The sequence below is a fragment of the Phyllostomus discolor genome, chromosome 9 (assembly GCF_004126475.2).
Source record: "Phyllostomus discolor isolate MPI-MPIP mPhyDis1 chromosome 9, mPhyDis1.pri.v3, whole genome shotgun sequence".
NCBI lineage: Eukaryota > Metazoa > Chordata > Mammalia > Chiroptera > Phyllostomidae > Phyllostomus > Phyllostomus discolor.
In genome coordinates, this window is record NC_040911.2 from 79,393,421 (window position 1) to 79,407,918 (window position 14,498).

Genomic DNA, 14,498 nt, shown 5'->3' on the forward strand with positions numbered 1-14,498 from the left:
AAAGGTCAGAGAATTCCAGGAGAGAGATTTCCAAGAAGTTAAAATAAACTACTCCATTTGTTTGTATGTTCTGAGAAGAGACGTAGACTTGCAGTGGAGCCTTGGGGTCAAATTAGTGACAGGCACATATAAAATTAAGTAGTTAAAAAACAAAGTTTTAATTCCAGAGACAACAAAGAGTACAAGAAATAAATGAATAATATTCAAGTCATAACAGTGTAAATACAGATTTACCTAAAAACTGTGATAACTAAATTGGGAAGAAAAGGGCAAGTGTGACTATGTATGTATGTAAAAGGGTTTCAGAGAACATTCTGACCCTCTGTAGTAAGAAATTAATTTTTAAAACAGAAAACTTAAGAATTAGTTGTATTAGCATGTCCTTTAGAAAAATGGAGATAAATAGGAACACAGTTGAGATTGAGCAGAAAATTAGGGAGTGTGGAAGTATGGAAAGTATAGGTTTTAATATAAGTCTTGCACAGTTATTTACTTAAAGTAAGTATGTTTATCTTTAGTAATAAAGTACATTTTAAAAATGTTTCAGTAACTAAGATGTTAAGATAAATAAAGTTTCAATTTATTTCTGAAAGATATAAATTCATTTTTTTGTTGCAGAACTTTTTCAACATTAAACAGTAACTTTGTGCGGAGCATGCTCCCCAGATCGGAGACTGGGGCACGTGGGGTGCACTGTGGCAGGAAGAGGGGGCAGGGAAAACGTGACTGTGAATGCTTCCCCAAATGGACACTTGATGTGTAAAACTGTCAAGTATAAGAATAAAAGGTCAATAACAAAACTATAGTTTATAATTACATCATTTAGATAAAAAATATAAACAACATATTTTTAACTTAATAGAAGTTGTAAAAATTAACAAACGACTATCACTTTTTAAATTGGTTCAGCACTCCTTTCCTATTACTTTTGGAATGTCATTTTTCAGAACAGTATTTTTCTGAATACTCTTCATTCTTGGGTTGGCTTTAAATTGCTAATAAACCCAGGAGGTTCTAGTTTGGTAGTCCTTTTACACAGTTTGAAGCTGATAAGCCTTGGGGCCTTTTTTCAAGAGAAAACCTTGCTCATTTAGTGATCCAATAAAATTTTCGAAATCAGCAACCTGGAAGTAAACAAAAAAGAGTTATCCCAAACAAACAAATCACAAGGAAAAGAGCCCACTAAAGTAATGTGCAAAAATATGATTTTTAAAATTTCTTTCTCAAAAAGTAATATACAGTTGTCAAATATCTTGGGCAAAATAAATTATTTGTACTAACAAAGAAAACTGCCTACATATGAACTTTGGATTCTATAATGCAAAGCTAATAAAAATGAAAACTCCAGTATGCACAGAATTTTTTAAAATCAATTTGAGACACACACACACACACACACACACTGGCTTGTTGTTCCACTTACTTACACATTCATTGGTTGACTGATTTTTGTATGTGCCCTGACCAGGGATTAAAGCCACAACCTTGACATATCTGGATTATGCTCTAACCAACTCAGCAACCCAGCCACTGCAGCAGAGAATCTTTTATATTTGCTTTAGCTTAAAGGGTCTAAACAAAAATTAGACTAGCTTTTGAAATTAAGTGGGCAATTTTCCATTTAAACTGTTTTACATGGCAGAAAAACATGGGAAGGGGATTAAGAAGTACAAATGTCCAGTTATAAAAACTGAGGCTCAGAGACATTCTGATGCCTCGCTCGCAAGGAAGGGACTGCCCACATGGAAACTGAGCCTGCTAACAGTGCGTCCTCGTAACCATCATGACACTGAAAAACCTTCTGAAAAAACGTAGGTAAAGATAAAAACTTTTTAAAGCTCTACACAGCTAATTTCATAGCTTAAATAAAACAAGCTTGTTTTTGTTTCGCAAAATGCCTACTCCATTCTTTTACTCCAAATCTTTTGATATTTAAAAATTCTATTATACATTATTAAAGACCTGACATTATTACAGAAAAGATTTATTAAGTATTTGGTTTATCATACCTGAATGTTCAGCTCTTTGGCAATTTGTCGAAGTTGATGAAACTGAAATAAATTATTGTAAGTTCTTTCAGCAATGTTGTTGAGAGCAGAAATAAATCTTTTTGCTGCTGATCTGTTGCTCATTCCAGAACCGTGCTGGGATCGCTCAAAATCTAGGTTCCCAAATTCATCAGAGTAAGTTCCCAGCATGCTTGATGGGAGGGGAATAAAAACAAAGTTACACAAAGGGATGTGGCTATAGAAATTTTTACTGTAGGCCTCCAGATTATAATAAGAAAAATGTGGAAGTAGCCATAGGTCTCATGTAGCAGAGATTTAAACATATAATATTTAGTGAGTGGCCACTGTGAAATTTACTATGGTACGGACTGGGGATAAATATATTTTGGACAGTTGACACTTTCTTAAGAAACTTCTGAACTTGAAAAGAGAAATGCATAAAAATAGAAAGTTGACAGACTGTAACATAAATACCTGGAACATTTTTTTGATCCACAAAAAAAATTTAAACATACTAAATTTAGACTTTACTGGGTAAAGATGTGTTCCCAGCTCCCAATGCAGCATCTGACAAATAGGTGTTTAAAAATACTCTAGGAATGAATTTAAGGGTTCTGATAACTTGTAGTAATCATTGTTAGATGCTAAAGGATATACCTGTTATCTCCCTTTCTCTATTGCTCCCTCTTATTTTCACAGTATCACCAAGAAAAAAACACACAACAATAAATTTTAGCCAGAAGTCTGAAAACACCAGTTTCATATATTTGGCCATCCTCTCTAATACAGCCCTATTGCTGAGTCCTTGCCTGAACCTGTATCTGTATATTGGGACAGATATAATCTCACAGTCAAGTTTAGAGACAAGGATGTTATTTAATCAGGAATTAATCAAACATAAATTGATCACCTACTAAGCAGTGGGTTTATAGTAGATGAACAAAACAGGTACCATCCCTATTCTTTTTTTTTTAAGATTTTATTTCTTTTTTGAGAGAGGAGAAGGGATGGAGAAAGAGAGGGAGAGAAGCACGATTGGTTGGTTCTCATAAGCGCCCCTACCAGGGACCGAATTCACATGTGTCCTGCCTGGAAATCAAACTGGTGACTTTTCACTTTGCAGAACGGTGCCCAACCAGCTGAGCCACAGTGGGCAGGCCCAATCCCTGATCTTAAAGAGCTCAAAGGAATGAGTTTAAAGGATTACTAAAAAACAGAGCTTCATTTGGTTTTCTAAAATAGGTGAAAACCTACTTGAAAGAGAATGAACTGCACAAATAGGAATACGTGTCATTCAAATAAGACTAATAAATGATAATAAGACAAATGAGTATATGTTTCCCTCTGCAATACAGTATAATCTTACTTAAGGCTTTTAAAAAATATTTGTTTTTAGAGAGAGGAGAAAGAGAGGGAGAGATACAATGATGTGTGAGAGAAACATCAGCTGCCTCTTGCTCACCCTCAACTGGGGACCTGGCCTACAACCCAAGCATGTGCCCTCACTGGGAATCCAACCAGCAGCCTTTTGGTCTGCAGGCCAGTCACATCAGCCAAAGCAAGGCTTCTATGACTGATTACTCTACCATATAATTTTACCATATGGTTATTTCTCAGATAGTTGTCAAAAATGCTTTAGGATACATTAATATAGTTGTTAATATTTTCCTTAATTATATTTAGCATATCCTATCTCATTTGGTCTTCTCAACAATCCTATGACTTAGGGTCTATTCTTATTCCCATTTTACAGATGAAGAAAAAAAGTCTAGTAAAGTTAACTGTCTTGCCAAAAGTTACAATAGCTATGTATCATCTGGTATTTTAACCTGAGCTACATGCTTCAGATTTGAAGAAAGATAATGTAAAATATTTTAGCTACTTTCCTGAAATAGAAAAAACTCATGATAATCTCTTACATTTAAAGGGTAGCTCTGGAAAAAAATATAGAGTGGCGCTCTTCTCTTGTGTCCTAGTATATTTTTAACTTTAAGAGAAAGCTTTGTGAACTGTTGCCAATACACATTTCATTTTTACAGCTGTGTGCTCTCATAACTATGATAAACTATATCACAGTTCAGATTTTTCTTATTTAGGCTTATGCTTCCCACTTATAATGTAGTTTAACTACACATTTTAGGTTTAAAATCACATTTAGGGCAAACATTCAAAAGCTGAAGGGATGAGAACTCTTAAATGAGATAATGAATGAAAGATGATTACTTGAAAGGTCAACTTTACCATCGAAGAAATACATTTCATGAGGGCCTGCTGTGTACTAGGCATGATGCTGGGCCCTGGAAATACACTGGTAAACGCAACAGGTAAGTTCCTGCTCTCAGAGAGTGCAGACTAAGGACAGCAAGCATGTTAAGTGTAACAAGACAGAATTCACAATCTAGTCTCAATGTGTTTAACTGGGTCTTAATCTCTAGCATGGAAATTGTGCCAGGTAATTCCAATCATTTGGAATCAAACTATTTTATCCGAAAATTTTTATAAAAGCCAGTAAAAAAAAAACCCATTCAATTTAGGGAAACTAACTGTACTCAAGACAAGTCAGGGAAACTGGTAATCTCATGTAGGTACTATTTATACTTAATAATGACACCTCTTTTTTCAGAAGTCCAGAAGTAAACTGACAGCCTAAAATAATTCAGATTTATCAGCAAGGCTACTTTGAGAAGCAGTAGAAACAAGTTCAATGAGGAAATGCCTAAGAGTTCCTCTTGGATGGAAAAGCACATGCAAACAGTGTATAAATGATTACTGAGACATGCAGAACTAATCATAAATAAGCTATACAGCATTTTTATTGAAAAGGTAATTAAAGCATAATTTTTCTTGCTAAAGTCTAAGCTCAGATGTAAGAACTAATTGATGGCCTGCACAGACCAGTGGATTTACTGTGGACAAATACCAGATGGCTGTTTGAGGCAAAGTCTGGGGTCTGAGGCCTCGGGAAACTGAGTAAGGGTAAAGCCTCAAAAAGAGAATGTTCCAGTTAAGAGAAAGGGCGATCAGAGTAGTTTGACCCTTGATTTGCTTGACAGCCAACACTTTATGAAGTGGAAGCACCTGACGTTTTTCAGTAGAATCAGACACCAGAAGACCCAAAGGGCAAGAGATCATTAAGAGGAAAAGAGAAGTGGCAATCTTAGCTCGACCCCAAAAGTGGAGAGTTTAAGCACAAGATATACAAACAGAGATACACACTCTAGACTGTAAGTAAAGAGGCAGCTTCTTATCATTACATAAGAAGTCCCTGTTGGTCCTTGTTTTAATTAGGAAAAAAAGAATACAAATTTTCTGGAATTTTGGTTAGGTTCAGTGACTGACTTTTCTAATGAAAAAAGGGATCACTATTAGGGCAGTTTCAGGTTTCTTACTGATATGGTCTCCTACAGGAAGTCAGGAAGGCAACTGGTATTTGTGGCCATTCCTTTGCTTCATATGTGAGCCACTGGCAGCATGCTGTATGAGAAAGTCTGGTAATTCCTACACTATCTGGCTGCTTATAAATGGCAACTAGAGGGTCCCCAACAATGAAGTCCATTGGAGATGGAAGAAAGCAAACTTGGTAAAGCCTTCACCTGTAAGACCCCTCAAAACCTAGTACTGAATCATATATGAGAGAAAAGTGATGGTTCAATACTGTATGATGCTAAACCAGTAAGATATTCAGATATAGAAGGTACTATGTTAGGAATTGTTTGAAAGGGATGTTATTTTTGATCTTACTGATTGTTAGCCAGTGCTCTGGCACCAGGAATCATTAAGAGCTATCAATTCTTGGGTCTTTAGAGCTTTCAAAGACTGTAACCTCATTGTTGCTAACAAATTATGATACAGAATTAAAGATAAAGGTCCTCTTTGTCCACAGGCTGCTTATAGGGCAAGAAACAAAGGGCAGGTTAATGCTTAGATCTTCAAGAGGGATGGGTGCCCTTCTGCCCATATAGCATGCTTCTAAAGGCGGCAGAGAGAACCGAGTGGCCTCCAAGGACCTGCCAGTACCAGCTGGGGAATGAAGAGACAGCCACATAAAGTCTTTCTCTGAGGAAAGGAAGAAAGGGATCTGCAGCTTAGAGCTACCAGAAAATAGATGGAAAGAAAACATAAAAGACTAGACCCAAGAAATCCTTTGAAAAGGGTAATAATTTTGGAAGTTTATGATCTATGATATGGGATCTGCCAGTTTTTTAAGCCTTCAGTGTGTGGTATGGGTCAGAGAAAGGGAGATCTCTCAGTGTCATGTCATCAAAGCTAGAGCTATTGGTCATAAATACAGTGTTACTTATCAAGTGTTCACTAATGTGCCAGGACCATATTTGTCACTTTTTATAGCCTTGTTGCCAGGCTGTACCGCAGCACCATCCTTTGTGGTGTGTTTACACAGAAGGAGCCTAAGAAATGGAATCTAACTTGTGGCAGCTCCAGGTCAGACTCTAAGGCCTACGCGCTTCCTGCTATGCTGTGCCACTTGTACTCAGGGCCAAAGAGGAACAACTCGGCAGAGTCACCTGGTTCTGACTCCAAGCAAGCCCCAGAATAGGGGCTCTCAGGGCAAGAACAAAACACTTACTTTTGAATTGCTCGACAAAATAATCTCACCCTTAGATTAACATATATTTTGGCCTTGGAAAAGTAGATTCCTAACATTTATATTTAATTGCTGTGAGAACATATTAAAAAGAGCTAGTTTCTACATTATGGTGCATACATAATGGAATACTATGCAATTATTAAAAAGTAAAAGGAAGCTCTTTAGGCACTGATATGGAATGATCTCAAAGATGAATTATAAATGAAAAAAAATGTTTGTGGTATGCTACTACTTCTCTATTAAAAAAAAAAAAGAATACACAGATACAGAGTTCTAGTAGGTATTTTATACCTGAAAGTCGTAACATAAAAGATTTGTTGTCACCACTGGGGCAAGAGAAGGCAGAACTAGGCAGCTAGTAAACAGGGTAGGAGGAAACTTTTTCCACTGTATACTTTTTGAACTTTGGAATTTTGAAGTTTATGAATCTGTGAACCTATTAAAAATTATGAACTGAAAGAAAAACCTACCTAAAATAATCAGCCTTTGCTTTTATTGATTAAAAACATCTGTATCTAAGGTAGACATATATGATCAGCTGAAATATAACTTTTCTTCTTTTTTACCTGCTAGGAATCATGATCTATCAAATGACAAAATGCAAAGAATACAATTTAGCAACATTTGTTAAAATCCTAAAGTATTTATTTATCCCTGGACCCAGAAATATCATTTCTGAGAATTTCTCATACAGGTATATACCTACCCACATATGAATTATGTTACAGAGATTACTCATTGTAATATTGTTTGTAAGAAGAAAAGAATGGGAAATGTGTATTTAGTAGCAATAGGGGACTAGTTAAACTCTGGCATATCTAAATAATAGAATACTATTTAGGATTTCAGGGTCCGGTCAAGATGGAGACGTAGGTAGACACTTTGCTTCCTTGCACAACCAAAAGGAGGATAACAATCAATTTAAAAACAACAGACAACCAGAACTGCCAGAAAATCAAACTGCATGGAAGTCCAACAACCAAGAAGTTAAAGAAACATTCATCCAGACTGGTGCTAAGGGCGGAGATGGGCAGCCAGGGCAGAGAGGATGTGTGACAAGGTGGCGGACGATGCGGGTGAGGCAGGGGCTGACTGACCCGGATTCCCACATTTACGCACAGATAAACCAGGAGGAACAACTGGGGAGCAAGACAGACTGTGAAACCCAGGGTTCTAGTATGGGAAAACTAAAGACTCAAAACCTCTGAACCTCTGGCTGTAAAAATCAGTGGGGGTTGCACCAGCAGGAGAAATTCCCAGTCTCATAGGAGAGTCCACTGGGAAGGCCCATAGGGTCCTAGAATGTACACAAACCTACCCACCTGGGAATCAGCACTTGAAAGGGCACAATCTACTTGTGGGAAGCTAGAGAAGTGATGGAAAGGAAAGGGGGGCAAGAGCCAAGCATGAGACATTGTTCCCTCCCTAACCCATCCCCCACAGAGAACGCCACAACACAGTGAAGAGGGTTGCCCCACAGTGGCAAATGCCTAATGCTCTGCTCCTTACTATATAACAGGTGTGCCAAGACAGAGAAATATGGCCCAAATGAAAGAACAGATTAAATCGCCAGTAAAAGAACTAAGTGGTGAGGAGACAGACAATCCATCAGATGCAGAGTTTAAAACACTGGTAATTGGGATGCTCACAGAAATGATTGAGTTCAGCTGCAAAATAAAGGAAGAAATGAAGGTTATACAAAGTGAAATACAGGAAAACATACAGGAACCAACAGAGAAGGGAAGGAAAGTGGGACCCAAATCAATGATTTGGAACAAAAACAAGAAATAAACATCCAATTCAAACAGAATGAAGAAACAAGAATTCAAAAAAAAAAAATGAGGAGACACTGAGGAACCTCTGGGACAACTTTAAACATTCCACCGTTGAATGCAAGAAATTGAAACTTACTTGAAAAAATAATGAAGGAGAACTTCCCCAATCTGGTGAAGGAAAGAGACATACAAGTCTAGGAAGCTCAGAGAGTCCCAGAGAAATTGGATCCAAAAAGAAACACATCAAGGCACATCATAATTACATTACCCAAGATTAAAGATAAGGAGAAAATCTTAAAAGCAGCAAAAGAAAAGGAGACAGTTGCCTACAAAGGAGTTCCCATAAGACTATCAGCTGATTTCTCAAAAGATACCTCACAGGCAAGAAGGGGTTGGAAAGAAGTATTCCAAGTCATGAAAGGCAAGGACCTACATCCAAGATTACTCTATCCAGCAAAGCTTCCACTTAGAATGGGAAAGCAGATAAAGTGCTTCTCTTATAAGGTCAAGTTAAAGGAGTTCATCATCACCAAGCCCTTATTATATGAAATGTTAAAGGGACTTATCTAAGAAAAAGATCAAAACTATGAACAGTAAAATGACAACAAAGTCACAACTATCAACAACTGAACCTAAAAAAAAACCAAAAACTAAGCAAACAACTAGAACAGGAACAGAATCACAGAAATGGAGATCACATAGAGGGTTTTTTTCAGTGGGGAAGTGGAGTGGGGAGAATGGGGGAAAAGATACAGGGAATAATAAGCATAATTGGTAGGCACAAAATAGACAGGGGGAGGTTAAGAAGAGTATGGGAAATGGAGAAGTCAAAAGACCTTATGTGTACGACCCATGGACATGAACTAAGGGGCTGTGGGGAATGCAGGAAGGTGGGGGTTGCAGGGCAGAGGGGGATAAAGGAGAGGAAAAACTAAGACAATGGTAGTAGCATTATAAATAAAATATACTTAAAAAATAAATAATAGAATACTGTTTAGCTGTAAAAAAGAAGTCCCTATTTCCTATAGGGAAGGATCTCTAGATATAATGTCAAAATTTTTCAAGGGGTACAGAACACTGTAAGATATGCTATTTACAAAACAGTAATGGTGTTTTGGTGGAGAGGAAGGGTGGGTGGTAAACAGGATGGAAGGAAGTCTTCTCAAAATATGTAATTTTGAAATAATTTTAGAATTGTGTGAATGTATTGCCCATTCAAAAAAAAATTTATGTAAAGATTATTTACCCAGAAATATCTTTTTATTATTTTTTTATCCTTACCTGAAGACATTTTTTTCCTTGCTGTTTTTCTCTTTTATTAAGAGAGAGAAAGGGAGAGAAACTTGATGCAAGAGAGAAGTATTGATTGGCTGCCTCCCACACACGCCTATACGGGGGATTGTAGCAGCCCGGACTGGGGATCGCAGGCACCCGCACCTAGACCGTTTGAATCTGCAGCCTAGGTATGTGCCCTGACCGGGAATTAAACCTGCAACCTTCTGGTTAAAGGAGGACACTCCAACCACCTGAACCCCACTGGCCAGGGCTATCCAGATATTTTAAATGAAGAAAGTACAGTTTGTTCAGAGTAAAATGTGATCCAATGGACTAAATAAAAACAATTTTGCTTGGCCTAATTAAAATCTGTATTTGAAATGGAAAGATGACTGACATTTTATTTAAAACATTAAAAAATTTAATCTTACCTATATTTCATAATTTCAACGATATCCTCAGCATCTTCTTTGGTTGCTTGCTCTCTCAATTCCAACCTCGCTCGTGCCTTTGAAAGAAAACAACTATTTTCAGATAACAAAATATTATAGATATATTTAACATTGTTTGAGCAGGGATAGTTATATCTAGGCTCTCATTTATTCATTTTACACAAAAACTGGCTTTTGGAGAAGGGAGCTATAATATGAAAGAACTTAAAAAGTGATTTGAAAATCCAAGTATAAGAATAATCATTTAAAATATGGATTAGCACTCACTTTGGCAGGACATATATTAAATACGGATTAAAACCAATTTTTATCTACTAGCATATCTTTCTGTGTTCATTTCAGAAGATTTGATTATGAAATATACTTGCTTTTTTCTTGCCTTTTACTTTCAGGAAGTTATACCTAATCAATCTGTTAACACAACAAAGAGGAGTTAATCACATTTTAGAAGCAAAAAGCCCAAGCTCTGGCCCTGCTAACTTTAACTGCCAGTGTTCTCTTAGTGTTCCATACATAGCTGCAAATAGACATTATTGCTGCTAGAAAAAGGGGTGGTATTATTATGGATCTGTCATCTACCAAATCAAATACTCAAGCTATTTGACACATTCCATGTTCTCAAATACTCAACTTGAAATCCTAACATCCATAGTTAACCTAACCACTCTTCACACTATCCGAGTTTCCTAAGTGTTGTTATAAAAAACAAACAACAAAAAACAGTTGCATGGTAAGATGATCCTGTGCCTAGAAAGAAGTGACTCTTTATAGTTAAAAGATATGACCAAACCTTTAAAAAAATCAATTTCTAATGCCTCCCAATAAAAAGAAAAACCAAATCTGTCATGCAGAAGATTGAGAGAAATTGTATTACTCCTCTGTCCTCTTTATTATTTTATTTACTGATGAGAGAGAGAGAGAGACATAGATTTGTTGTTTCACTCATTTATGCATTCATTGGTTGATTCTGACCGGGGAGTGAACCCACAACCTTGGTATATAGGGATGACACTTCAACCAACTGAGCTACCCAGCCAGGGCCTACATAGCCTTTCTTAAGCTAAGAAAATATCAACTTAAACAAACCTCTGTTAATCGAATCAAAGATTCCAGCTGCCTAGTAGTGATTGGTGAGCTATTTAATCGCTGGCTTTGTTTCCGGAGTTCAAGGTAAAAGTCTTGAAGAATTTGAGCAGCTTCCACAGATAACCTTGGATAGACATACTGACGAGCGTAACCAATGTACTTTCTCAATAGCTGGTGGGGAATTGGATCTATTGTTTCTCCAGGAACCACCTGACACATGATAAAAAGGTCCAAGAATACAAGGATAAGTGGCAACTAAAATCTTTCAGTTAAAATAACTTCAGTAGATAAATATAAAATTCAAAAAGACCCTCAAGTCAAACACACTAGTTCTAGCTCTTGGTCTAGTTAATATAGATTAATTCAAATAACATTGTATTATAATGTAAAAGGTGTGGTATGAAAGTTTATATGCTACTGCTCGACAATACACAACTCTGACATTCAAACAGAAGTGAACTGAATGATTATGAACATTTGTACCTTTAGTCTTTCTGATAATGGTTTATCAGAAACCACTTCAAGTACAGAAGTATTTGAATCTTGACTATTCAGACGAGCTACTGTGGCACTGGTAACAGTTCTCTGCTTTCCAGCTCTTATTGCAATTACATGTTCAGAGAGTAAGTGATCATGGTCCTCATTGGGAGTGTCTAACAGGATAAAGACCAAATCAAATCTGGATAGCAGGGCACTCCCCATTCTAAAGAGGCATGAAAGAAAGAAGAAACAATGATTGGCATAAAAACAAACTGAAAACCTAGAAAACTTGTTTATTACTCAAGTTGCACGTAGAACTTTAAAAAGGTTTTAGGCTACAGAAACAAGCAACAGCTTTTGAATAACACACCCACCAACTCCAGAGACATCAGGCCATATGCCCTTCAACATGTGCACAGCCTTATACGAGGGAACACCCACAAAACCTGAATTATCTTCTGGAGGGCAGGCCCCTTGTAGAACAAGCTACCCTGCTAGGTGAGTGTTCTAGGAACCCATCTGTATCAGCGTACCAGCTACCGTTGTTGTAAGAAGTTGTGTTTGGCTTCAGTGAATTTTTTTTGGAAGACTCAACATGTTTTCCCATTTTATGATGGGTGATTTACAAACGCACCTGTCCATACAGTGCTGAGTGTTCCACAGTTTTTGGCCAAAAATGGTATGACCTCTATGCCCTACCCTCCATATTCATTCGATCTCGCCCCAAGCAACAACCCCACCCCCATGAAAAATGTCCTCAAAGGGAAACATTTAGCTGATGTGGAATAGGTAAAACAAAAAATAGGAGAAGCACTAGAAGGCATCAAAATTGACAAATTCAAAAACTGTTTTGAGCAGTTGAAACAATGTCTTGATAGGTGTATTGATTCAAATGGAAAGTACTTTGAAGCTGACTAAAGTTTAAACATGTAAGACTAAACACACAATTTTTTATAAATAAATTCCAGGATTTTTGGGGTTGCCCCTCATATGTACCATCCTTTGGTAGGTTGAAGACATGGCCCTTTCTTACCAGCCAAACCACTGAATTCTTTGTGTTCTATATCACTCCCTATGATGTAGGATCTTTGAATTTTTAATGCTAGAATGCTACATGATATATCAAAAGTACCTAATTACATTCTTAATCTTTTATATCTGTTGCCTCACAAACACACTGAGTCTCTCATTTATGCCCATTTAGAAGCAAAAAGCCCATTTTTTTCTTAAAGAAGCATCTAATTAGTCACTCTAATAAAAATGCAGTATTCCATTTAATCATCTCTGAACCCACTAATCAGATAACTCCTCTGAGACAAGAAAACTGAAATCTAGAGTGATTAACAAATTTGACCAACATCCCAAAACAGGCTTGTGGTACCACTAAAGTCCTGGATCCTTTAGGATCCTTCTGATCTTTCCAGTATGGCCCTTTCTCATTTTACTAAGAAAAACTAATAAATTGACTTTTTTGGTGGTGGTGCTGATGCTGATGCAAAAATACCCAGAATCTCAAAATACAATTATGTATTTTACCATGTACCATTTCTACATTAGAAGTAATAATCACATTAATAAACATTAGAAAATTAGCTTTTCTCCCCTAGAGGAATTAAAGGTTCCAGTTTTTCATCTGAGGCATTCTTTTATCTTTTTCTCCCTTTGTATCATTTAAGTCTATTTTCCCCTCCCTATTCACATTGTGCAACCTGTAGGACAAATTAGAAGAGAAAGCACATACACATAGATAAGAACATTGTTTTTGGGAAAAGTGGGATCATACCACATATATGAGTATATCATGTGTTCTTTGCACTTAACAGTAAAGCACAGATGTGTTCTCCTACCAGTACTTACAAAGCTCCTTTCCACTGTACAGTCTTACTACATAGCTTAACCAGTTCCCTATAGATGAACATTTTAAGTTGTTCCCAGTCTTTGTCAGTGATAAATAATGCTGTAACACTCAGCCTGTAAATGTATTTTTGTGCACCTGTGTGACTGTTTTTGTGAGTGCAGTTCCTAAGAGAACTGGCAGGAACAAAATGTGTACATTTATAATAGTGATGAACATGCCAACTTGTCCTTCAAAATGCTAAATTCTCCACCCCCTTGCCAATACTGATTATTAATATTTAAAATGCTTGCCTCTGGATGATATCAACAGTACTTCGTTGTTTTAATTTTTAGTGTTCAAACACATTTTATACATTTACTGGAAACCTGTAATGTCTCTGAACTACCCATCACACCCTTCATTATCTTTTTCATATTACCTTACAGGGATTCAGTATAGTAAAGGTATAAACATTTGAAGAGACTTACTTTAAATTCTCAGAAACTGTTTTGGCTTTATTGTAATGTCCTCCAACTGGGTTTGCAGCCGCAATAATAGAAGTTCTTGCAGGGAGGCTACAAACCATGCCAGCCTTTGCGAGACTGATACTTTGCTGTTCCATGGCTTCTAACAAGGCTTGATGCTGACTTCCCATTTTATCAAATTCATCTATTCCACAAATACCTATAACCACAGTAAAATAATACAGAAAAAACTGTCCTTTGGTCAAGTTCTAAATCTTACGGAGTGGAAATTATTCCACAATAAACAGTATCTCCAATTGTTTTCAGCAGTTAAAATGATAACATTTCATACAATACAGAATTTCTGGTTATTTCACTGCAAATAAAATATCTTATTTAACTTTTTAAAATAAATTTTATTTTATTTTTTATTTTAGAGAGAGGTGACAGGAGGGAGAGAAATGTCAGCGTGAAAGAGAAACATCAATTGGTTGCCTTCCATATGCGTCCCAAC

At 36.7% G+C, this 14,498-nt stretch overlaps 1 protein-coding gene across 4 annotated transcripts in view; it reads right to left on the reverse strand.

Annotated features, from left to right (window-relative positions):
* Positions 1-376: 376 nt before the first annotated feature.
* Positions 377-14,498, reverse strand: part of MCM8 (minichromosome maintenance 8 homologous recombination repair factor) — a 41,260-nt gene continuing 27,138 nt past the window's right edge. For 3 of the 4 annotated variants that reach the window (XM_036009577.1, XM_036009576.1, XM_028523785.2), the window contains 6 exons: positions 14,009-14,204; positions 11,687-11,906; positions 11,204-11,413; positions 10,097-10,173; positions 2,010-2,199; positions 377-1,124 (listed from right to left, as the gene is read on the reverse strand). In XM_036009577.1, coding sequence (XP_035865470.1) covers positions 1,032-1,124; positions 2,010-2,199; positions 10,097-10,173; positions 11,204-11,413; positions 11,687-11,906; positions 14,009-14,204 — 986 coding nt within the window. In that variant the 3' untranslated portion in view covers positions 377-1,031. The remainder of the gene's footprint in view (positions 1,125-2,009; positions 2,200-10,096; positions 10,174-11,203; positions 11,414-11,686; positions 11,907-14,008; positions 14,205-14,498) is intronic. The other variant, XM_036009578.1, reaches the window with a different exon arrangement.